The 24,688-nt window shown below is 37.4% G+C and overlaps 1 protein-coding gene and 1 non-coding gene across 2 annotated transcripts in view; both read right to left on the bottom strand.

The window, feature by feature from the left end:
• ZFPM2 (zinc finger protein, FOG family member 2) overlaps positions 1–15,920 on the bottom strand; it is a 466,557-nt gene extending 450,637 nt beyond the window's left edge. The window contains exon 1 of the mRNA XM_032610608.1: positions 15,826–15,920. Within this exon, the coding sequence (XP_032466499.1) occupies positions 15,826–15,865 (40 nt within the window). The 5' untranslated portion in view covers positions 15,866–15,920. The remainder of the gene's footprint in view (positions 1–15,825) is intronic.
• A 7,297-nt stretch (positions 15,921–23,217) lies between these two features.
• Positions 23,218–23,281, bottom strand: LOC116742833. The gene has a single exon (XR_004346604.1). It is a non-coding gene; the product is annotated as a small nucleolar RNA SNORD66 (small nucleolar RNA).
• Between the last annotated feature and the right edge of the window lie 1,407 nt (positions 23,282–24,688).

Genomic DNA, 24,688 nt, shown 5'->3' with positions numbered 1-24,688 from the left:
ATATTCATAGTAAACTACTGAATGCCCTCAGTGACTGTTTTAGCCATCTGCTACAATGCTGTTATTAAATCAACATCTAAAAGTTGGAGGGTAGCACAGAGGTCTAAGGTTAAATTCAAGATATCAATAATTGTTAAATTTAACAAAATGGAAGTTGACTAGAACCCACTGTCAGCTCACGGTTTTCTTGTCCTCTCTTATACCAAATTGGTAATTACCAAATACATTCAAAATCCACTAATCGGGCTCTAGTTTTCAAAATCTGCATTGACCATCAGTTACCTAAAGAATAAGTTCAAGTTCTTTAACACAGCACACAAAGTCCTTTAAAACTCTGGTCCCAAGTCAAGTTCAAGCTGCATTCTCTGTCACTGTTTTCTATGTACTTTTCATCTTTGCTCAGAACTATTCACTGGACCTTGAAAATGTTAGGTTCTTAATGCCTTTCTGCTCTTGGCCAAGCTGTTGATTCTGTTGGGACACAATTCCCTCTTGTCCTGACTGGATCTTCACCTCCTCCTTCAAGACCCAGCTTAAGTAAGATCTCATCCCAGAGGCTTACCCTGAGTCACAGAGGCATCTTCGTACCCATATCACTTTCTAGTTCCATCTATTAAGAACATATCATAGTGTACAATGATCATGCCTTTCTCCTTCACTATCTAATGTGCTACCTGACAGGAGAGACCACAGTTTGTTGATTTTTGTATTTTCTCCTCCCTATGGTTTAGCACGTTACACACAATTGATACTTTGTTTTAATGACTGTTGAATGAAGAAATGGGAGTTAATTTAACTTAAATATAAGGCATGTGAGTAACTCTTTTTCTTTTGGGTGGAAAACGGCAAAACCACTTTTATTAAAAGATAAACCACAGAAAATGATGTAGAGTTTTAAAAAATTGTTCATTCATTCAGCTAATGTTCTTTGAGTGTTTGCTACGTTCCAGGTACTCTTCTAGCAATTGGAGGTACAGAAGTGAACAAGACCAGGTCCTGCCCATCGAGCTTAGATTCCAGTGAGAAGTCATCTAATAAAGAAGTACACATACTAACAGATAAAAAAAGAAGATAATTTCAGATAAATATCAGTGAAATGAAAATAAAATAATGTAACAGGCTAGAGAGCAAACTGAGGCATTTTCTGTATGGGGACAGAAAATTCTAAATGAGGGCCAAGGGAGGGCTTTCTTAACAGTTGACATGTGAAGTGAAAAGTGAATGATAAGAAGAAGACAGCCATATGGAAATCTAGGGAAATGGCATTTCAGAGAGAGAAGCAGCTTGGCATGTTCAAGGAACAAAATGAAGACCAGTAAAGATAAAATGTAGTGAATGTAGGTGGTTTATGGGGGCCAGTCAGGGTAGGAATTGGGAAGAGAAGTGGCACGTGATCATGGTATACTTGGTGATCAGGTCAGACAAGAAGGCAACAGATAGATCACAGAGGATGCAATAAGCAATGATTTTTAAAAACTCAGATGTCATTTGAAAAGGACATGCACTGGAGGACTTACAACAGCAAGGTGATAGGATGTGATTTTATGATTTTGAAAGAATCTTTTGGCAAATAAAAATGAAACTGTTCCCCTTTTATACGGCTATTTTGCAATGTAACAAGTGATCATATAGCCATCTACACAGAAATTCTTTTGAGTGGTCTTAAAGTTTTCATGGGCCTGTGAAGCCCATTGAGTGTCTCATAAAAACCTCTTCCCAGAAAACTTCTTAAATACACAAAATTTTGTATAAAATGTCTGGATATTCTCAAAGTCTTCAAAGTCTATGGATCCCAGGCTAAAAGTTCTTGACTCAATATATAATAATTAATTTTTCCTTCTTGGGTTAATAAGAACAATGTGCATTCAACATTTGTTTCACCTCTGGTAACACCTAAGAGATTATTTCTCAGTATAAAGAACACCGGTGATAACCAGTTTAGAGAAAACAAATCCCTAAAAGTCTTTCTTAGTAACATCCCACACCTGAACGCTTTTGTTCATCTTTTTTCAAAATGTAAACTTACAAACGAAGGATGAAAAAACATAAAAGTGAATGTCAGACTAATCAGTCCAGCCACTGAATCTCAAACTCATATTCTTCCTTAAGTGAGAGTTCCGAGGCCGTAGAACTCATCAAGAAATTGCAGTCTAGCTGACCAAATAGCTGATTGCTACTTTCCATTCATAGGGACTGCTGATCTTAATTATTTTTATGATGTGGCAGTTTTTCATTTGTCAATTCTAATTTTCCTCAATGAATAATTAGATATTTATCTGATGCAGCTTACCCATATGCAAAAAAAGGATGCAGTTGAAAACCTCATGGAGTGTTCTAATTTCCCTAACACCATACACAAAAATAAACTCAAAATGTATTAAAGACCTAAAGGTAAGGCCAGACACTATAAAACTCTTGGAGGAAAACATAGGCAGAACACTCTATGACATGCATCACAGCAAGACCCTTTTTGACCCACCTCCTAGAGAAATGGAAATAAAAACAAAATAAATGGGACCTCATGAAACTTAAAAGCTTTTGCACAACAAAAGAAACCATACAATCCTCAGAATGGGAGAAAATATTTGCAAATGAAGCAACTGACAAAGGATTATTCTCCAAAATTTACAAGCAGCTCATGCAGCTCAATATCAAAAAAACAAACAACCCAGTCCAAAAATGGGCAGAAGACCTAAATAGACATTTCTCCAAAGAAGATATACAGATTGCCAACAAACACATGAAAGAATGCCCAACATCACTAATCATTAGAGAAATGCAAATCAAAACTACAATGAGGTATCACCTCACACCGGTCAGAATGTCCATCATCAAAGAATCTATAAACAATAATTGCTGGAGGGGGTGTGGAGAAAAGGAAACCCTCTTGCTCTGCTGGTGGGAATGTAAATTGATACAGTCACTATGGATAGCAGTATGGAGGTTCCTTAAAAAACTAAAAATAGAACTACCATATGACCCAGCAATCCCACTACTGGGCATATACCCTGAGAAAACTATAATTCAAAAAGAGTCATATACCACAATGTTCACTGCAGCTCTATTTACAATAGCCAGGACATGGAAGCAACCTAAATGTCCATCAACAGATGAATGGATAAAGAAGATGTGGCACATATATACAACGGAATATTACTCAGCCATAGAAAGAAACGAAATTGAGTTATTTGTGGTGAGTTGGATGGACCTAGAGACTGTCATACAGAGTGAAGTAAGTCAGAAAGAGAAAAACAAATACCGTATTCTAACACATATATATGGAATGTAAAAAAAAAAAAAAAGGTTCTGAAGAACCTAGAGGCAGGACAGGAATAAAGACGCAGATGTAGAGAATGGACTTGAGGACACGGGGAAGGGGAAGGGGAAGCTGGGACGAAGTGAGAGAGTGGCATGGACATATATACACTACCAAATGTAAAATAGGTAGCTAGTGGGAAGCAGCCACATAGCACAGGGAGATCAGCTCGGTGCTTTGTGTCCACCAAGAGGGGTGGGATAGGGAGGGTGGGAGGGAGATGTAAGAGGGAGGAGATATGGGGATACATGTTTATGTATAGTTGATGCACTTTGTGATACAGCAGAAATTAACACACCATTGTAAAGCAATTATACTCCAATAAAGATGTTAAAAAAACAAAACATGGAATGACAGAAAGAAACAGACAAAAAACGCTAAAGGAATAAAAGGGTTCAGAAGGCAGTATTAGATAATCTATGATACTGTGTGTGTGTGCACGCGCACAGAAAAGCAAATTACTAAACTTTAGAGGGCTTCCCTGGTGGCGCTAGTGGTTGGGAATCTGCCTGCCAATGCCGGGGACACGGGTTCGAGCCCCGGTCTGGGAAGATCCCACATGCCTCGGAGCCACTAAGCCCGTGAGCCACAACTACTGAGCCTGTGCGTCTGGAGCCTGTGCTCCGCAACAGGAGAGGCCGCGACAGTGAGGCCCGCGCACCGCGATGAAGAGTGGCCCCGCTCGCCGCAACTGGAGAAAGCCCTGGCACAGAAATGAAGACCCAACACAGCCAAAAATAAATAAATAAATTTATTAAAATAAAATAAAAAAACTTTAGACAGCTGCTCATGGATACGCAAAAAAAAAAAAAACACCTCTAAATACTTATCAAAGTAATTTTCATTTTACAACTGTTATACCACCTTAAAACGAAACATCATTTTTACTGAATAACTGAGAAATGTATCACAGACTTATACAGCAACTGTGCTAGGGAAATCCACTTGTGTTCTCATTTCCCTGATGTAACAAAAAGTATTGACCATTATTAGCTACCACCAGTAAATAACATCCATCAGTAATGTGACCATCAGAACAGAATCACTAAAGTGCTTCTTTTGCCTGAAACATCTTTTCTGAAAAAGTTTTTGTAACCACACCTAAATGATTCCTCATTATTCCTGAGACGATAGATGGATAGAGAGAGAGGTAGATAGATAGATAGATAGGTCTCTTTGTTCCATATAAATGTATGTAGAAGAGACTAGGTCATTTTCTTATGGCACCTTTCTTGGAAGTATTACTAATCACGACTGAAATGGCCATTAGCCCCCATTCCCTGATCACTTCTTATGAGTACCACTTCAGGTTTTGGCGCATGTGCTTTCATACAGTATTCCACTTATACTATCAGTAATACAGCACCTTGCAGAATTCATCCTGTTGGTATTAAGCCTACAGTATTAGCTGAGACCCAACTGTCCTTTGGAGATCTGACCCTTAAAACTCAGAGAAAAGCGATACATCCTAAAGGATTTCTAGAGAGAATCAAACTGCCCTAAATCTAAATTCAAATCCAAGCTGTCCAAATTCCAATACTATAACGGTTTTACTAATTTTCATGGCTAACACTGGAAAACATTTTATTCTGAAACTAGCTATTTTGGTTTTCTTTCTTTCCTTTTTCTTTCTTCCCTTCCTTGTTTCTTCTAATAGTAGACATAATTTATCTAATTTACCTAATAGTAGATATAATCAATATCTACTATTAATTACGTTCAAACTCAAAAGCGATCTACAGTGTTGTTCTGTAGTAGCATATAAACTGGCTAACATATATTTTAGGTGATTTTAATATGTCAAGAATTGGGGATTTTCCATGATTAAAATACAAAGAAACATTATAATAATCCTATCACCAGCAAGAGTAAAGTTCAGCAAACTACAGCCACAATCATTCACTAACCACAGACCTGGACAAAATATAAAGTTCTCCCATGGTGCCTAGAAAGGTTTTCCCAAACTCTGACATGTCTAAACCGGGTAATAGAATATTTTTCACCTAAGCTTCGCATAATCTATGATACCCAAACACCTGGAGCTGATAACTCTAGATTAATTTACATTGTAATTTCCCCTCAGTAAATCTATATTTCTCCATAAAAAGTATTTTCTAATATTAAATTTAGCCAATTTATGTGTCATGATTATTTTTGCCTTACAAGATCATAATAAAATGAAATACGCAAAAGTCATTATATATTGCAAAGTATCCCATAAAATATCACGTAATTATTAAAAAAACATATGCCCTTGCCCTTGTGATACAAAGCATGTAAAAACATTAGATTAAAAGAACAGGAAGGTAGTCACAGATTTCTGTTTGTAGACTGAATCTTCATGCCTTTAAGTGACTATCAAATATTAGGGCCTAGACCTAAAAAAGAAAGAATGAAATATTAACAATGTCCCACCTTGTGGGAGCTCGACATCACTTGACACTACACAGAAACTGACCTTTTTGTCCTTCAGGCTTGCCTACCCAGCCCCATCTTCTATCGCAAAAGCCAAATCATCTGATCCCAAACTAACTGTTAACTGCCTGTGATGGTGGGGAAGCCAGACATCAATCAATCAGGTTTTATCAGACGCTCTCTTCGTTTCTCTGTTGTGCTCATCTTATCATCTGACCCAGTTGTAGCCCTGACTTCAGAAGCTTAAGCAACTTGATGACAAAATATGTGCCGGTTTGTCCAAGATGCACATCGTTAAGAAGTGGGGTGATATTTTTAGCAGCTACCTAATATATTTGCAAATGAACTCTTGAATATTTCAGATCTGCACAGGCCCCATGCTGGTCAGTCTCTCCTGCCCACTGAGTCTGTTCTTGGCTGTGGGAGGCCCAATAAATCAAAAATCTGTAAAAGTACTTAGGTACAAGTCAAACATCACAGGGAAATGTCACTGTTTTCATGACAATGTGGGCAGAAAGGCTAACAAAATGAGAACTTCAGGATGTCACTTCAAGAAAAGAAAGAAGACCTAATTGATAAATGTGCAGAATACAAATTCAGATAGTTTTATCCCAAATAAATAAAAATAAGTCAGAAAATTAAAAGCCTTTTTATCTATTCCTATTGACTGGAGTCTTGGAGGAAAAAAACGTTTAGACTGTCAATGCTGTTGGCAAATCTACATTAGCTGTCCCACTGCTCTAATGATATAGAGAATGCACTCGTACACATAAACTAGTTGGGTAAGGAATCAACTATGACATAGATTATGAGTTTAAAATTTTTTAATTCAAAGAAAATATCTTTTACATAATTTTTACACAAAAGTGAGAAGAGTGAAATATAGACATATTTTGTGGATATAAATACTCTATGTTAGCATAAGTATCCACTTGCTTAACTTAGTCTTCTTTTTTCTTCAAGGAGTAATTAATTTTTAAGATTTTCCTTAAAATCAAAAGAACAACTTTTATGATGAATATAGGATTTTCACTAAAGGCAATGTTGTCAATATCCCATCCAGCTCTCATTAAAATCTTAACTGAACTATATTTTGAAAGCAGCATAAAATTTATCCACAAAACTTATTCACATAAATACATACCTTAATCATAAAAGTATGGGCTATGAACATCACAATGTATTGCAGTGATAATATTTTGACATGGATGAAAATGCACACCATGAAAATAATTTGTACACAACAAATGAGAAAGTACAAGGATAATCTGTACAGCACTTCAAAAGATTCCCACTGAATTCAAAGCATTTTATTTAAAAAAAATTTTTTTAAAGCCTTTGAACTTCTCAGTAGACACAGTAAGCAAGAATTCTTACTAAAATTAATGATAACACAAATTTGTATCATTTAATTTTAAATAATCAGAACTTTTAATTGAATTACCTGATAATCTTTAAAACCTTTCTTCTAAATTAGGGAATTTAAATGTAATAAGCAAGAGGGAAATGGACAATGTTTAGTGTATTCAATTATTATTTACTATCTTTATTATTTTTTATTATCTTTAAAGCCACTTAGTAGTATAAGATTTTCAGCTATTTTTTTGGCACACATTTAGAGCAATCTGGCCCTCAACTGAACTTGAATATCTGTCAATTAACTATTTTTAATCTTCTAACTTCCAGTTTATTGCAGGCTCACAACAATTTCAGAATATACCACAACAAAGCAAGTCTTTCTTAAAGAGTACACTATTAGTCATATCCCAAACGAACAACTAATAAGAAAATTAAAAGTTCCACATTAATAGGTAATAAAGGACAAATATTTGTCTCAGTTTTGTAATTAATTCTTCACCCTACTCAAGTTTAAAGATATTTCCAAATTTTGAAATAAATAAAATAATTTTAGAGATTGTGGCTGAAAAACCTATGTCAAATAACTCACACAAGAAATCTTCCATATGCAATATTATATAGATGTCAACTTGTTGAAAATTCTCTTCTACTGTCTCAACAAGAGATGTTCACCAAAGTCCTACAAATGTAGATTAGAGCAATTCATACCTTCAAAAGGATTTCTCTAAGAAGGGAATCAACTAAAAAATAATGTTAAATATATCTTCAATAAATGTCCATTTAGAGATAATTTTAGATGCATTTTAAGGTTTAAAATAGCTTTTAAAATAGGCTGCACAAAAGCTAGGTGTTACAGCTTTTATGTGGGCTATTAAAATTATATATGTTTGTGGTAGCCTATATAGAAGCTATTTTATATATATTTGTGGTAGTTGGTTAAGATACATCTAACATTATCAAAAGTCAAATCATGTATAAGAAACATCAGACTAATACCATTCAACAACTTCTAACAATTCAAAGGGGCAACAGTCAGTGGCAGATGCCCAGATGACATGAAGGTCTATTTAATACTAAATATTACACTAGTGCCTCATAAACATATTCCCTTTATTTTTTTACACTCATGGGGATATTACCAGAATATTAAATATTAAATGGCACTGCCTTGCAGACTATATAAAGAGTTGACTTTCAGCTATTACATGGACAATGCCTGGAATGAATAAGCAATTATACGGCATTGGTTATAGCCATCAGGCACTCAACATTCATTTTTAGAATCTCCAAAATCATGAGATACATATACAGTTTCCCCATATACAAACTTATTTAAGTTTATTTAGTGCCCACAAGCTTAACAGTAAAGTAGAGCATTTCAGGTACCATTTCTAAATCCAGTTTTTACTCTTTAGCATAATTTTTTAAAAGAATAAGATGAATTTCCAAGGATCTGATTTAGAAAAAAAAATGTTTATTTTAAGTGATCACTGTCTCTTAGAAATATCAACAAAATAGCATGTCTTTTGTTTCCTGGCTTTTGCAACTTAGGACCTTTTATTATCTTTGCAAACATCCTTTGAAGACATCTATCCTTTCAGCTTACTACATTAGGATTTCCTTTATTAGCAATGAATATTTGTTAACACTAAAATAAAAGTGTCCATGACACTTCTTCCATGGACCTTTCATAGCAAAACTCTGGCCTCAGACATGGGACTGGTTATCCTGCACCCATCGTGAGGCAAAACTGGTCCTCAAAAGTACTTTAAAAATAGTGGATACATTATTATAATGGACCAGGAAAGAAGGGATGAAAGAGAAAAAATAAGAGCTTCTTATTTTAACACCGGAAATCTTGACCAAAACCAGTTCTACCCAGTAATTATCATATATTCATTTTTAGGAGTATTTGTCAAAAGCACAAATTACTAAGGCTTTAAATAATCCTGACTAGACAATTCTTCTCTTTTTGTCCTCTCAAAAAGACAGTCTGACAGTAATGGTATGACACCCTCTCAGACAAGCCTCTCGGCATTAATATTTAAATCTTACCTATCCCTTGTGATTGGAATTCAGCCTCTATTCGCAAAAACTAAATCAATGTTCTTAGAGTTCAAACTAGATCCCTAAACAGTTTGCCACTCTCTATGCACAGATAAGATAAACTTTCTTTGACCCAAGAGATGAAGTTGCCATGACGATCAGAGAGTCCACTTTCTATATTGATATTTTGCTGATGTAACAACAAATAGAACCAGATCCTAGTGCTGATAATGGTGATTAATTAATACTAATATTGATCCCTACAAGCAAGAGACAAGGCTATTAACTTGAAGCCTGAAAAGTCAATTGTTACCTGTGGCAGAGATACTAGGAGCTGATTTGGAAGCATAATAAACAAATGTGCTATCTTTATGCTGATACCTTTAAAGAGATAGTTCTTTCTAGAATGCCAAATATTGCGATGTCTGAGCTTATTAATTTAATTGCATTTCAGCTTTTAAAAATGTAACCTATTGAATGATACATACTTACCCCTTTATCTATGGTGGAAACACATTCTCTGGGACTGAAGTAACAGACTTTCGCTGCTGTTCATTTGGTGAGGGAATGAACTGATAATTTTACACAGTGGCAGGCGCTGAATCAGACAGGGTTTCAAAAATACCTGCAGTGCTCTTCTGAAATGTCCTACTAATCCTTCGGAATTGGGAAAGTAACAAAAACTCCAAGGGAATATGATTTGGAGAATGAGAGCTCCAAAGTTAATGTATTCACTCACATTTTCTAGTGAACAAAGATTGCATTCAAAAAAGTATTCTTGAGAAATTTTTTATTCCCAGATAAACCTAGTTTTAGATTTTCCACACAATTTAGCCAAACATCAAAAACCTGCTCTAAAGTGTCACCTTATGAAAACCTGAATATACATTCTTTTGAAGGAAAGTTCATTTGAGAAGGCATTTTCTTTGAACATAAAAATTAATCACAGAATGTAGAATATATAAGATTACTTTATGCATTTAATACCTTTTTAGCAAAAGTTACATATTGAAAAGGGGATGTGATTAAAATGCCAGTAAGTCCATTCTTGATTTGCCTTGTTTATGGGGAAGAGCAAAAATATCAGTATTAGAAATCCAGACATCTAATTCCAGATATGTCATTTTAGCAAACACATTAGCTTCGATCTTGTTCTCTCAAAACTTTTTCCAGAGATAAGAACTATCGGCAAAATGGGCTAACTAGTTTCATTTCTTTGTTTTTATCATGTGGAGGAAGAGTTAATTGAGTCCTTAAATAGTCCTCAAACAGCAGAAATAACATGGATGAGGGAGGCCTTCAAGAGCTCATGAACGGGAGAAATGAGTTACCTTAACTGTAACTCACAAAGTTAACTTAATTTACACTACCAAACAGGCAAAACATACATACATATGAGCTAGACAACGGACATAATCATTGAATATTTTCACTTATCCCCACAATTAACCAGAAACAAACTGATGTGTAAATCTTTGCATTAACCCTTAAGTATATAATAGATTTTAAATTAGCAGAATGTAAAAATCAGAAGCAAATTGTTTAACTGCACTACTGTCTTGCAAAACTTAACAGTACCAACTTAAACAATATAGGACAAGTCACATATTTTCTATGTCTATATTTAAATAGCTCAGGAAATAAAATTTTAATTTACTAAGACTTACTGGTACCTTGCAATGTCTAAAGTGAACACTGATATCTTACGTGCAATTCAGAGATGCTTACACTCCTTGTAAATGAACCAATACAATTATATTATTCTTAATGTTTCTACCTATAATTTATAGAAGAGTTCAAACTTCTTTGTCCATTTAAAAAATATTGAGATATATAATATTAAACCTCATAATTTTTCTTACTGCATAATTTTACAAATGAACCACTTTAGAAAGTTACCAGAAGTGGAAAACGTAAGGGCTGCTCTTTTAATTCCACGACATATCACCAAGTTTTAACCCTAAACTCTTTTATAGCAACTAGGGATGAAAATGCTACCTCATTTATATTTGCATTGTTGACTCCACTGAACTTAAAAAAAAAACACCTGACTTCATGATAATAACTCTTAAAAACTAGGATTCATATATTTGCCATTTTTAAATTTTCCTATTTTTAAAAAATCTACTAAATATTTACTCTTAGATTTTTCAGAAAAATTCTATGTATTGATATATTTCAAATTTGTAAATAAAGAAATTAATTTTTTACCTTACATTGGGTACCAACCTTTCTATTTTATTGATAAAACAACTATTATACATAATGTATTTTCCTTTATTTCATGGCCAGTGTAAAAACAGGCTTTCTGAAATGTTACTCAGTCAAAAACATAGAAAATAAAATCCCTAACATGAGACATACCATAAGCCAAAGAGAATGGCTTATTTTTTAAATGTTATAGTTAATTATTTATAAAATCCAAAGAAATGAGTAATATGCTTCAAAGCAAAGATCTGTCTTAATATTTGGCAGGTGAAAAGAAAACATCCTGAGTATAAGAGTGATCAATGTATTTCAAATGTGCATAGCATACCCAAACCCCTTTTAAAAAATAATAATATTAATGATAATACAGTAGTTAATTAACCTCCAAATTATGGATTGAACATTAATACCAGAAACACTAAAAAAAAAAAAAAATCCTACACTAGAACAATGAAAAATAACCACAACCACTTCTTTGTGTAACGTAATTTTAAGGTTCTAAAGATGATCCACTTAGAGATTTTCACATTTGCAAATATTAAATAAATTTAATATGCAATGTTCTCATGTAAAACAATCGTTTTATAAGTAAAACATTTAATATTATGTACTTTTTAAAAAAAATAGCATAAAACATTAAAATGCTACTGTGTAAGTCAGGGACTCATACAGCCTGAATTTATTAGATCATCTCAAATAACAAAAAGGTAATTTATTCACTATGAAAGGATTCCACTTTCTGCAAAAGCCCCAGTACAGAACTGCTAACGAGATTATTCTTAACAGGGGACATTTTACTTTCAAGGTGTATATATTCATTCCCAATTCCCAAATTCACTTAAAAAAAAATTCTGCCTCTTAATTCACCCTTTCTTTTTCCTTCACCACAAATTATTTGGCACATGATCTAGACCGAACATTTCTGTTCTACATGTTTGAAAACATCAAGCAATCTAAAAGTTTTAGGAAAACTGTTCTTGAATGGTATCAAGAAGAGTGCCTTTTCTTAATGTTAGATGAAAATAAAGTACTTGAGTTTCTTTCCTCCCTTTCGATGACTACATTAACTACTAGATGGCATTTGCACAAAAAAAAGAAAAAAAATTTTTTTCCTGAACCCATAGCCAATACACTTAAGTGTGAATGAAGTTGGGGACATATAGGGCAGTAAACACATTACTAGAGACAACAGCTTTAAGAAGAAAATGACAGTAAACTGCACAGACAACACAGTTACTAATCATAAAGGGATACATTGGTAAAAGAAAAAAAAATCATCATTTCTGTCATAAATTTTGCAGTGCAGCCCCAGAATGGAGAACAATCTGGGCAATTTATTGGCATATTGGCAGGAGGTGATAAGGCTAAAAACAACAACAGCGAGCAGCTGTGCGAGGAGATGGGCAGATAGCACGATATGGCTCCCACACCAAACACCTCCCGTCCTATCAGGGCTTTTTATCAAACCAGTATTACAATAATAGCTCAGGAGAGAAAGCTTCTGAGGGGAGGGCAGAAAATATAGTCTTGGAATAGGAAAAAAAAAATCTGAATTTTGGGACAAAACATGGGGGCAAAATACATAATTTATCACTGTATTATCAGGAAATCCAGGCAGTCTAATCAAGGAGCACTGAGTGACTATTTTTTGCCTTATCATCCAAAGTGGTGGAAACGGAGAAGGAATTATCAGGCTTCTGCAGATTGCTGGGCTGGAATTTTAATGGTAATAATCGGGTTTCTGATGGTATATCTTCTCTGCTTATCTTTCCCATTATCTCCTCTTATCTGGCCAGTCATCATAGCAAATTAATGGTGCTCTTTCAGCGTTGCCTTTTTATCGCTGCCCAGAGAGCACCCAAGGGGATAGAATAAGCAAAATATTAAAATACTGCATAAATCACAATTTTAGATAGCAGGGAACTGTACGCAGTAAAAGAAAAAAAAAAAACTGTGCCCAACAACCTTTTTGTCCTTTAAACTGACTGTCTTCAGAGCTTCTGGTATAAGCTGACTTTTGCTTGTCATAGTTGCTCTAAATTGGGTATGTTTTATCAGCGATGCCAAAGCTTTATTTTCAAATTCTGGACGTTTCCAAGTTTAAAATGCAGTTTCATTAGTTGCATGAAACGCTACTGTTTCAAAATGCATCTCTTTCTGATATTTTACAAACTTCTATTTGATCCAGAATATCAAAAGCAACACTGTTGTTTGTAATTGTTTAAAAAAATGCTACACTTCTTATACACTACTAAAATTGGAGGGAGAGACCTATCATGGTAATGACTTTGAGTACCGAGACAAACTTCTCCACCTGCAAAACTGCCTCCTCCTCCCGGACAGGCAAAAGGAGGCAAATGCCAATAGGTTACAAACAAAGTGACTTTACAGCTGGTCAAACTAGTATCCACCACCCCCCCCAAAAAAAACCAGCTATTAGATAGCACTGCTCTATATATAACAATTCAAAGAGCTCTAATTTTTCATTTTCCTTAACAGTGCAAGGGGAGAAGTGTGTCCACATTTGCATAGATTATCACTGTGACCCCAACTTGAATCCACTAAAAGTCTAAACTGCATGTATATTAATACCACATATGAATGCATATATCAGCAGGCAACGATCACTGTCAACAAATATAAATATAATACTTGTTCACTTTCAAATGAGAGAACTTTTAAGTATTTTTGATAGCTAATAAATCACAGCATTCAAATAAGACTAAAATGTTTTATGACCTATAACACAAGTGTAGCATCAGCAATTAGTTCCAACGCTTTAATCTTCAATTATATGAGGTGGACATAGGAGGATAGAAAAAAAAATTTAATGTAGCTAATTGGGAAGATAAAGTATTTCCAAGTAGAATCAGATGGTCTTTGCACCATACAATCAATTAATATTAATTATTTATTAACAATCTAGATGACAGCCATGAACTAAAAAGCATTTTGCCTTTAATAATGTTTACAATCATATCTTATAATAAGCACAGTTTTATACTATAAAATGCAACATTTACACACAGGGACGTGATCAATTTAGTTCTAAAAGGTAAAAGGCTATTAGTTGAAACCATACAATAATCACTCTGAAAAAGTGAAAGTCTTCAAGAACGGTATCTCTACTCAATTAAAACTGCTTTGAGCCAAAAGTTAAGTCCAGTCCTTGCTTTAACCCAAGTTGCAGAAAATAGGAACTTAAGCATAAGAGACGAAATCCACGAAATAAAAGCTATTGAGCCAGGTCTCAGAGGCAAGGCTCGAAATACTTATGTAGCAAACTGCTTATATCCTGGACCCCACTTCATACTGGCTACGTTGATTTATATGATTTATTTTAAAACTACATTAAATGAAATTTTCAACACGAGGAGGTGAGTAGGGTTAATAATCAAGGGGGAAGGAGTGTCATTAAAGCTTTTTCCTAAAATTACACAATAATCAGTTTTACACTAGTTGCCAGACTTTAAACAACACGAAGGAATGGACACACCACATGGCTGGCAAAAAATAAAAAAATAAATAAGGCTGTTTCTCCTTTTCGGCCAAAGCGTTGAAGACGTGTCGCAGGGCGACAAAACACCATGGGAAGGATTTTTCCCAAGACGTGAAAAGTTGGCCGAGGTGAGCTCTGCGGGTGTGTGCGTTTCGGGCAGGTGCCTCTCGCCCCGCTGTGTCCTTTCAGTACCACCCAGGCCCCCAGGGGCTCGGGGTTTTCAGGTCACGCTCTCTGCGGCGCCCAGGCTGCCTTGAACTCCCGCCTTCCGCGCTGGGAAGCGACCAGCGGCCCCTCCCAGCGAGGACTCCCGGCGCCTGCAGGGCCCGAGGTAAACCGCACGCCCGCTCCGCAGACCTCCCCGGCGACGCGAACCGGACGGGTCCGGAGCCCCCGGCCAGACCCGCAGGGCGGAGGCGCACGGCTGCCTGCTGCAGAGGCGCGAACTTTTACACCTACTTTTTGTTTCGCTTCGGCTTTGGGATCGCGACCCAGACACTGATTTTCCACCGCCTGGGGACGTTGTCCCCCTCGCCCCGAGGTCTCGACCAGCTGTTCGGAGAACTAAGTTCTCACTCCCGGTTGCTAAAAAGTGGTCCCCAAGAGTAGCAGCCCGTCAAACGCAACAACAATGACAACAGCCGCGCTAGTAACAAATCTCCTAAATGAGTGGGGCTGCCCAGGCAGGCTCCACGAGACAGCAGCGCTAACTGCGCGCGCGGGTCGGGTTAAAAAGGACTCCGGAGCGCGAAGGATGAGCCGAACAGGAGTGGGCTGCTCGTCGCAGCCGCTGTCTTGCCTGGCGCTCGGGCTGTCCGTGTGTCTGTGCCCGACTAGTTGTCCCTCCAGCTGCTCAGGCAAAGTTTGACAAATGCCGGGCAGCGGGAGCGGATTTCCCCGAGTCTCCCTCCCTTTTCCCGCCCCGCGCGTCCCCCTCCTCAGAAATAATCCCACCAACTCTCGGCCCCCCGTGCAAACTTACGTTTGATCTGCCTGGGTTTGCTCTGCTTTCGCCGGGACATTTCGGCGGCGGCCGCTGCCACTGGGGCTCCCGCGGTGCCCGCGGTCGGGGCTGCCGCTCCCTCGGCTCCCGCCGCCGCCGCCGCTGCCGCTGGCCAGGCTCGGGCCGCCGCCGGCCGGACTCCAGGTGCTCCGGACGCGCGGGATCCGGGCGCTGGGCTCCTCCGGGAGCCGCGGATCCACGTTTGGAGATGAGCAGGCAAATAAGGAGAGAGAGGGGGGTAAAGAGAGTGTGACAGTGGGGAGGGTGGGGGGAGTGGGAGAGCGATGGGGGGGAATGGGAATTTTCAAACGAATGGACAGGGAGAGAGAAAAGGGAAAGGGGGGCACGAAAAGAAGGAAGAGAAGGAGGGAGGGAAGGGAGAGCGAGCTGAGAGGAGAGGGGAGGAGAGGGGGCGGAAGGCGCGGGAGGAGGAGCGCGCTCGCTCTCCTCTCTCCGCGGCTCGCGGGGCAGACACTCGAGCGCCGCCGCCGCCGCCGCCGCCGCCGCCGCCGCCGCTCCGGGCCGCGCAGCTCTCGCTCTGCCGCGGGAGGTGGCGAGGCGAGGGAGGGAGGGGCGCGCCGGGGCTGTGGGGAGGGGGGACTATTCCATCAGTGAAAGGAGGATTGGCTGCATCCAAAGCCAGTCCGGATGCAAACTAGGGCCCTGGCCTGGTCGCGTGGAGTTCAGGGGAGCGCGGCGGGGGGTTGGAGGGACAGAGGGAGGCGTGGGGCGGGCTTGGAGGGGGGCCACCTTCTGCAGTTGTCACAGCGTCAGCTCTGGGCTTTTGCCAGAGCACCCCTCCTCCCCTTCCCGGCAACTTCTTTTCAACAGCCCCTCTGATGGACCCCAACTCTCCTCTCTCACGCCTCGCCTATACAGCGGGGCACAAAGAAATCTCAGTCACTCCATAAACTTTGTGCTTCCAGTTATGCCGCCCCCTCCCCTAGCCTCCACCCCGCCCTTCCAGCTATTTGGCAGGAAGGTTAGGCCACTGGCAAAATCCTCTGCGAGATCCAGCTGATCACAAATGCCAGCTGTATGTCTTCGGGCCAGTTAAGTCCTCTCCTCTGCCCAGGCTCTCAGGAGACCGACCATTTCATTGCTCTCAAGGTTCCAAGGAGACCGCTGCGGACGAGGACCATCCCCCCACTTGGCCAGCACGGATGGGATGCTGAACAGCGTCCTAAAAGTGCTCTTTCTCACCTCGAGTTTTCATTTCAGATTGTAAAAATTCCGAATTTGGAGAGAGGCAGATACTTTTCTCCCATCAGAAAGGAGGACCATTAGCTAGGTGATTATCCTTGTGGGAAAGGAACCATCTCTAATCAGAATACTAACTTTTTGAGGAAGTCTGTGGAAGTTCTAAAGTCCCACCCCCTCCCCATAACCTTTCATTCTTTTAGTTCTTCTGCCACAGGGAAGCAACCAGCGACTAATAAAAGATTTGATCTTGCCATAATTTCCCAAGCAGGTAAGACCCAATAACTATTTCATGGTTCTTTAGCTTTTAAAGTTTAGTTTCATTATTATTCAATTATTGTGTGCGTAGTATGTCGGAAACTGCAAGACAAAAGAACAAAATTTTAAGTGATTTGCATAGTTATTATTTTGGCCAAGTTAAGCTGCATGAGGCTAGCTTAGTTTCTCATAGTTTCATATACACTGAGTTTTAAATATATTCTCCCAGGTGGACTTGAAGGAGGCGTCTATCCAAGAGACAGTGGAACTGGCTGCTTTATGTAATCAGTATTTACTAATAAACTCCACTGCCGTTAACATGTATGCACCCGACGTTCCCCCCCAGGTTGTGAGGTCATCCATTCTGATCTGAAATCGAGCCCCCCTTTGTCTGGTTGACTAACATGGGTGTGAGCCCCGCCAAACTCCACACGCTAAAAGGGTCTGGAGGTCAGCAGAGAGCCTGGGCTGATTGAGCATAATGCAGGCTGTTCAGCGTGCAGGAAGCACTGTAACCACTGTCATTGATAACCCCATCAGAACATCTTCTGGAAGGTGTAAAGAGTTGCCCTGCGAAAGGTGTGGCTGAGAGAATGTTAATACAGAGCTGAAGACCAACGGTGAATTTTATTACATTACCATTAGTACTATTGCCACAGAGCTTGTAAGAATACATGGTTCTGTGCAGTGGAAAATGCACTAAGTGACAAAGTCCCTCCCCTGAAGAACCAACAAATTAAAGCTGTAAGTACCATGAAAAGCAGGGTTATTTGTGTTTGTGTTGTAGAATGAATCAGCAGACAGAACTACAGATTTTTGCCTCCTTAATTTCCGATTCGTTACAATTAAAGTGGTATACTTAGAATTGAATTATTATATATTATGGTTTTTAAAGATCTTTTTATAAAACTGGCTGTCTTTTTTATGTTACCCAAAAAGAATGCCCATTGGAATTAAAATATCATAACAGTTAATGTTTCTTTTGGCATTTGAAATGGTTAAATATGCAAAGCAAAAGAGAAACAAATAAATCTCAACTAAATATTCACTTTAAAAGCTGAAAGGAGCAAAAGTCAGAGAATTCAAGGCAAGATTGATAAGATAACCAGATTACAGTATTAGAAATAAATATAGCTCATCCAAATTTATAAATAGATATATTATTCTGGTCAATATAAATGAATTAAACTAAGGAATATTATTACATTTTGTGTTTTCTCATCATTTTTAATGAGAATATTAATGATAAAGTTTAATTTTTCTTTTTCTCATTTAATTTACTAAGGTTATAAAATAAAAAGACAGCAAAACCTATAAGCAATTATCTCTGTCCAAATGGATATAGCAGCTCCAAACCACAGCTACATGACTATCAAACAATGATTATGAAAACCACAATTGAGAAAACCATCAGGGAATGATATTGCAAAACCACAGCAACAAATGTGTCTGTGATATTGAAAACCACAATTCACAACTAATACCCTGTGTATCGCAAATTACTATTTAACTATAAATGTGAAAATGTGTAAGTAACAGCACAAAATAATTTCTCATTTACTTGAAAATGAATTATTCATTTTCTAGACTCACTGATTTCATCTCTACATAATGGTTCATTTTGAAAAGTTTCTTTTTTTCAAAGACAAATCATTTTAAATCACATAGGTAAGTTACTTTAAAAGCAGAAAATATGCAACTTTTAATAACATTTCCTCAAATGCTAAAAGAATTGATTTGAAACCAATCTGAAATAAAGAAACATCTACTTCAGTCTAGCTTTCTTCATAAAATTCTTCAGGAGCAGAAAGGGATGGAGTGGAAACTGTTTATGGAAAAAAACAAAGCTTCGAGTATTCTATTACACCTTTAATGAGAATATATATTCTCAAATAGTCATTTTAGCTAGAAACCATACATCTGACAGTAAAATGAGTCACCAGTACCGAAACAACTTTAATATGCAAACCAAATGTTTATTTACAAATAAATAAAAGAATATTATTTGTAAGTTTATAGAGTTTCCAGATTTAGTAAATTAAAATACAGGATGCCCAGTTAAATTTTAATTTCAAATAAGCAACAATAAATTTTTTAGGATAAGTATGTTCCATGCAATGTTTGGGACAAACTTATCCTAAGAAATAATTGTTGTTTATCTGAAATTCAAATTTAACTGGGCATCCTGTATTTTATCTGGCAAACTAGTAAGTTTAGCATTTTAGCAGTTTCACAAATTTGTGGTTATTTATAATATTGTTTATGGAAAAGGTAGGGAAACCCTACAGTGCTTCCTTAAAGACATAGATATACTTAATTCTTGAACATCATATTTTTTAGGGAAGGCAAGTAGAAGGAATAAATTTCTGTACAAAAATTCTTCATTTGGCACAGTACCGAAACATGCTCTCAGTGTAAATGGATTGCATTCAGGTCTGTCTCACTCTTGAATTTGCTTTTAAAATGTGCTTTTTTTTCCTCTAAGGGATCAACAAATTGATAAAGCAACCTCCCAGGCCACATCTTATTAGGCAGCAAGCTGCCTTCTTTATTATTAGAATAAACAATATTCAAAGGCTTCAGAAAGACTTAATTTTTTGCCCTTGTATCCTCACCAGAAGTTGAATACAGTTTATCTGCCTTAATTTAAGATTGTGGCACTGAATTGAAGAAGAATGCAGTGTGAATACAGTGTTTAGTGTTTGTGTATCTTTATAATTTCAGCAGTTTAAAAATAAAAATCAACAAATTCATCGAAATGGCATTTCCTAGGTTACAACTATGAAAAGAAGTGTCTGCTTACTTGCAAAGGAGCCAAGAGCTTTGAAAACATTCAGTCAATCTAGATCCGAGGTTTAACTTGGTCTTCACGTAGATGGTCAATCCCCTTGACAGAAGTATGCATGTACAAACAATTTACTAAAGGGCAGGTCTATTGAATTAATCAATTCATCGAATTTTCAAAAATATCTGTGAAAAAAAATCTCTAATCCAATATGCATTAAGAATGACTGCTCTCTTTCTGTAGAATTTTATAATGTACTGAAAACCAAAATGTGGATGATTTAAGTTTTTATTCTTTGCAATCATCCTTTATGTCCAAATTACTATTCTGATAGAGGAAAATCATAGGATGAACTCTATTACAAAAAAAGTATTTGTTGCTAAGTCTGTATAATGCATAACACACCTCCAAGTACAAAATAAATATTGAAGGAGTAACACCCCACATTTTAGAAGACATCTGTTGATTTTGCCTACCTAGCGTCCATCCCTCTTCTTCTGGTATTAATGCGGCGATGTCTTTTGAAGAACTTCTCCACATCTTCTCTTTGGTCATGTAATGCAAGTGTGGCCTTCCCCAATCCCCTAGTCCCTGACCAATCAGAATATTCCACGTGTTTGTCTCTAGTGATTGGCGCAGTGGTTCAAATTGTTTCTATGAGAGTCAGCCCTGGAACTTTATCCTAAAACCACTGAGGAAAGGGTGCTTCTATTCGGCTGGTGTTGCTACACTGGAAGAATGCTAACCTAATATTGCTGTTGGCCATCCTTGGTGGAAGAATCTGTTTTAGAGGACTAATTCTGTCTTATCTTCTCTCAGGATCTGATTTTTGGGAAATCCAAACAAAGACACCCATCAACATTCCAATACTACTTTTTCTGGTTCCATCAATATTACCTATGTGTCTACATAAACATTAGAGTCTTGGTCATTTCCATTATATTGTATCTTCATCTATTTGACCAGGCTAATCTCTATACACCTTTGTAGTCTCAGTATAGATGTCATTTTTCACAGGAAGACGTCACTGACCTCCCAAGTCTTAGTGAGATATCTCTTCTCAGTTCCATAACACCTTCTCTGTAGGCATAATATCACTCATTGTATTGTATTATATTGGCAGTTTAAATAGATATAAATTCAATCCTCACCAGCCCCCTCCCTGACCTACTACACCTAACTAGATAGTTTGTGAGGGCAAGAAATATGTCTGTCTTTTTCAGAATTACATCCCCAGGGCTGGACACATCGAAGGTCCTAACATAATTACTGGAAGGAACCATAAGGTCAGAATTATCCTGTTTTATCTGGGGACTCCTACTCTTTCCAAGCCTTATCCACATAGGCACAGGTGCAAGAAGTGGCAGCCATGTTTGTACAACGTGACTCCATGCTCCTGATGGCGGATACACGGACCAAGGAGAGTACCTGACTCAAATATGGCCAACCAAATCCCTCCCTCAGGAATCTAGAGTTAGTATTAAGCGTTTCATCTTTACATGGGCTAGTCTCTTGAATGAATGAAAAGTAAAACCTCTGGAATTATGGCATGGTTACCACCATGTGAACAGAGTAACAGTGACAGTTTGCCAGTGGAGAGAAAAAGAAATAAAACAAATGTCCTGAGATAAGTAGAGCTGGAAATATGAAATGGCATCCCATGTCCTGTTCTAGCCCTTTCATGGGCTTCTGCCCTTCATGTCACTGAGATACTATGTCTCCTTAAAATAAATTCCTCCCCACCTTGCTTTTTAAAATTATTTTTGGCCTAAATTAGCATTAGTTGATTCTTGTTACATTCAAGCCAAAAGACAAAATTAGCAATCCATGACTTCAGTTAGCTTAACTATTCAGTAGCCCCCTTTATCTGCAGTTTTGCTCTCTGTGGTTTCAGTTACCAGTGGCCAGCCTTGGGCCCAAAATATTAAATGGAAAATTCCAAAAGAAAGGAAATTCATAAGTTTTAAATTGCATGCCATTCTGAGTAGCATGATGAAATCTCACACCCCCACCCCATGTGAAACATCCCTTTGTTCAGCGAATCCCACCAGTTAGTCACTTAGTAACCATCTTAGTTATCAGATTGAATGTTGTGGTATCACTGTGCTTATGTTCAAGTCACCCTTATTTTAGTTAATACTGGCTCCAAAGTGCAAGAACAGTGATGCTCGAATTCAGATGTACCAAAGAGAAGCCTTAAAGCGCTTCCGTTAAGTGAAAAGGTGAAAGTTCTCAATAAAGAAAAAAAAATTGTATGTTAAGATTGCTAAGATCTACAGTAAGAAGGAATCCTCTATCCCTGAATTGTGAAGAAGGAAAAAGAAATTCATGCTAGTTTTTCTGTCACACCTCAAACTGCTAATGTTATGACCACAGTGCAGGATAAGTAGTTATGATGGAAAAGGCATTATATTTGTACATTAGATATTTTGAGGGAGAGAGACCACATTCACATAGCTTTATTACAGTATTTTATAATTGTGCTATTTTATTATTAGTTATTGTTGTTAATATCTTACTGTGCCTTATTTATAAATTAAATTTTATTATAGGTATGTATGTATAGGAAAAAACATAGTATATATAGAGTTCAGTAATATCTGTGGTTTCAGGTGTTCACTGGGGGTCTTGGAATATATCCTCCACAGATAAGGGGGGACCACTGTACTTAGAAATATCAATTTAACTGAATTTTCTATTTTCCTACAGAAAAGTTATATAAAAGTACTGTATTAGTCTGGGTTCTTCAGAGAAACAGAACTAATAGTATACATACAGAGAGAGAGAGAGAGATTATAGGAAATTGACTCGCAGTAATAGAGACTGAGAAGTTCCTGGATCTTCAGTTGACCCAGGAGAGTCTGAATTTGAAGGCCTGAAAACCAGGAGAGCTGATGGTGTAAGTTCCAGTCTGAGTCCCAGTATGAAGGCTGGAGAGGACTGATGTCCAGGCTAGCAAACAATCATGCAGAAAGGGAATTCTCACTCTGCCTTTTTGTTCTAGTCAGGCCATCAATGGATTGGATGAGACCCACCCACATTGGGGAGGGCAGTCTGCTTTACTCAGTCTGCCAATTCAAATGTTAATCTCATCCGAAAATACCCTCGCAGACACACCCAGAATGTTTTACCAAATCTCTGGGCAATCAGTGGCCCAGTCAAGTTGGCACAAAAAAATAACCATCATAAGCACTTTTGATGATATTTTTTTCCAGAGCAACTGTGAAATGGCAAAGAATATTCTTAGGAACGTTAAATGGGAAATATACAATTTTAACATAGATAAATAAGGATGTTATCAATTACTGACTTGGGGCATTCACTTCAATCAGGGGTATATCTTGGAGAAAAAGGTAGCATTTTCAAATTCAGAGTTCCTCAAGGGCATGATGACTGATTGACATGCACATCTATAGCCTCCTGATTACATATATTCTGTCACCAGATGTCTGATTTTATTTTCAACTTTACTTTGCCACATTTGAATAACCATCTAACAGATTACCTTGCACATAAATTTTATGAATGTTGTTATAATTTGCATGAATAATGTTTATACTTCTGTGGTAGATTTTATTTTCCAACCTATAACTTTTGCCATAAATTCCTAAATGCAAAAGAAGAAATTAAACAGCTTCTTGAGAACACTTGCTATATGTATAGACTTAATCAAATCAGTTATCTTTCCTTTTATCTACTTGTCAAAGTATATTAAAATAATGCATTAGGAGTGGATTTAGGGTGAACTGAAGATGTAGGATTATGAATAACCATGCTAGGGCATACTGATAATGAAATCATCTAAAAGAAGCTGAAAAAGGCTAATTATATCACTTTAAAAATGTATCTTGGGCTTCCCTGGTGGCGCAGTGGTTGAGAGTCCGCCTGCCAATTCAGCGGATACAGGTTCGTGCCCCGGTCCGGGAAGATCCCACATGCCGCGGAGCGGCTGGGCCCGTGAGCCGTGGCCGCTGAGCCTGCGCGTCCGGAGCCTGTGCTCCGCAACAGGAGAGGCCACAGGAGTGAGAGGCCCGCATACCGCAAAAAAAAAAAAAAAAAAAAAAAATGTATCTTATAATAAAAATTAAACTATATGACTAATATACTCCTTTAAAAACTATTTTTATTTTTATTAAACAAATAGATGTACATAGATTTAAAGGTCAAATAGATTTTCAAGGCTTATAATAAAAATTAGCACTCCCTTATTCTACTCAACAGCCCAATGACAATTCCTGCTCCCAAAGGTATAATCACTGTCAAATCTTTTTTAGCTAATTCTCCTGATGTGCAACTCATATTTCTAAATAACATGCTTTACTACTTTAAAAATTTTATTAGTTTAGATATTATTGACCATATCACTATCTACTATAAAAATATGAACATATAATACCTTATACATCCCTAATGCACACTTTATTCAAAATTTTTGTTAAACCAAAAGTTTATATTTTGTTAACAGTTAATCTGTATAGGATATGATGATTACATTTTCTTTTGATCTCTTTGTTTTTCCTGAAATTAATACTTTCTTTGTCATCTTCTCAGTTTTCCATGACCTACCACCATTTTATCCCCAAATTATTTGCTGGTGCA

This window comes from Phocoena sinus, chromosome 17, assembly GCF_008692025.1.
Source record: "Phocoena sinus isolate mPhoSin1 chromosome 17, mPhoSin1.pri, whole genome shotgun sequence".
Taxonomy (NCBI): domain Eukaryota; kingdom Metazoa; phylum Chordata; class Mammalia; order Artiodactyla; family Phocoenidae; genus Phocoena; species Phocoena sinus.
Note: the sequence above shows the minus strand (reverse complement) of the source record. Positions and strands in the feature narration are given on the sequence as shown.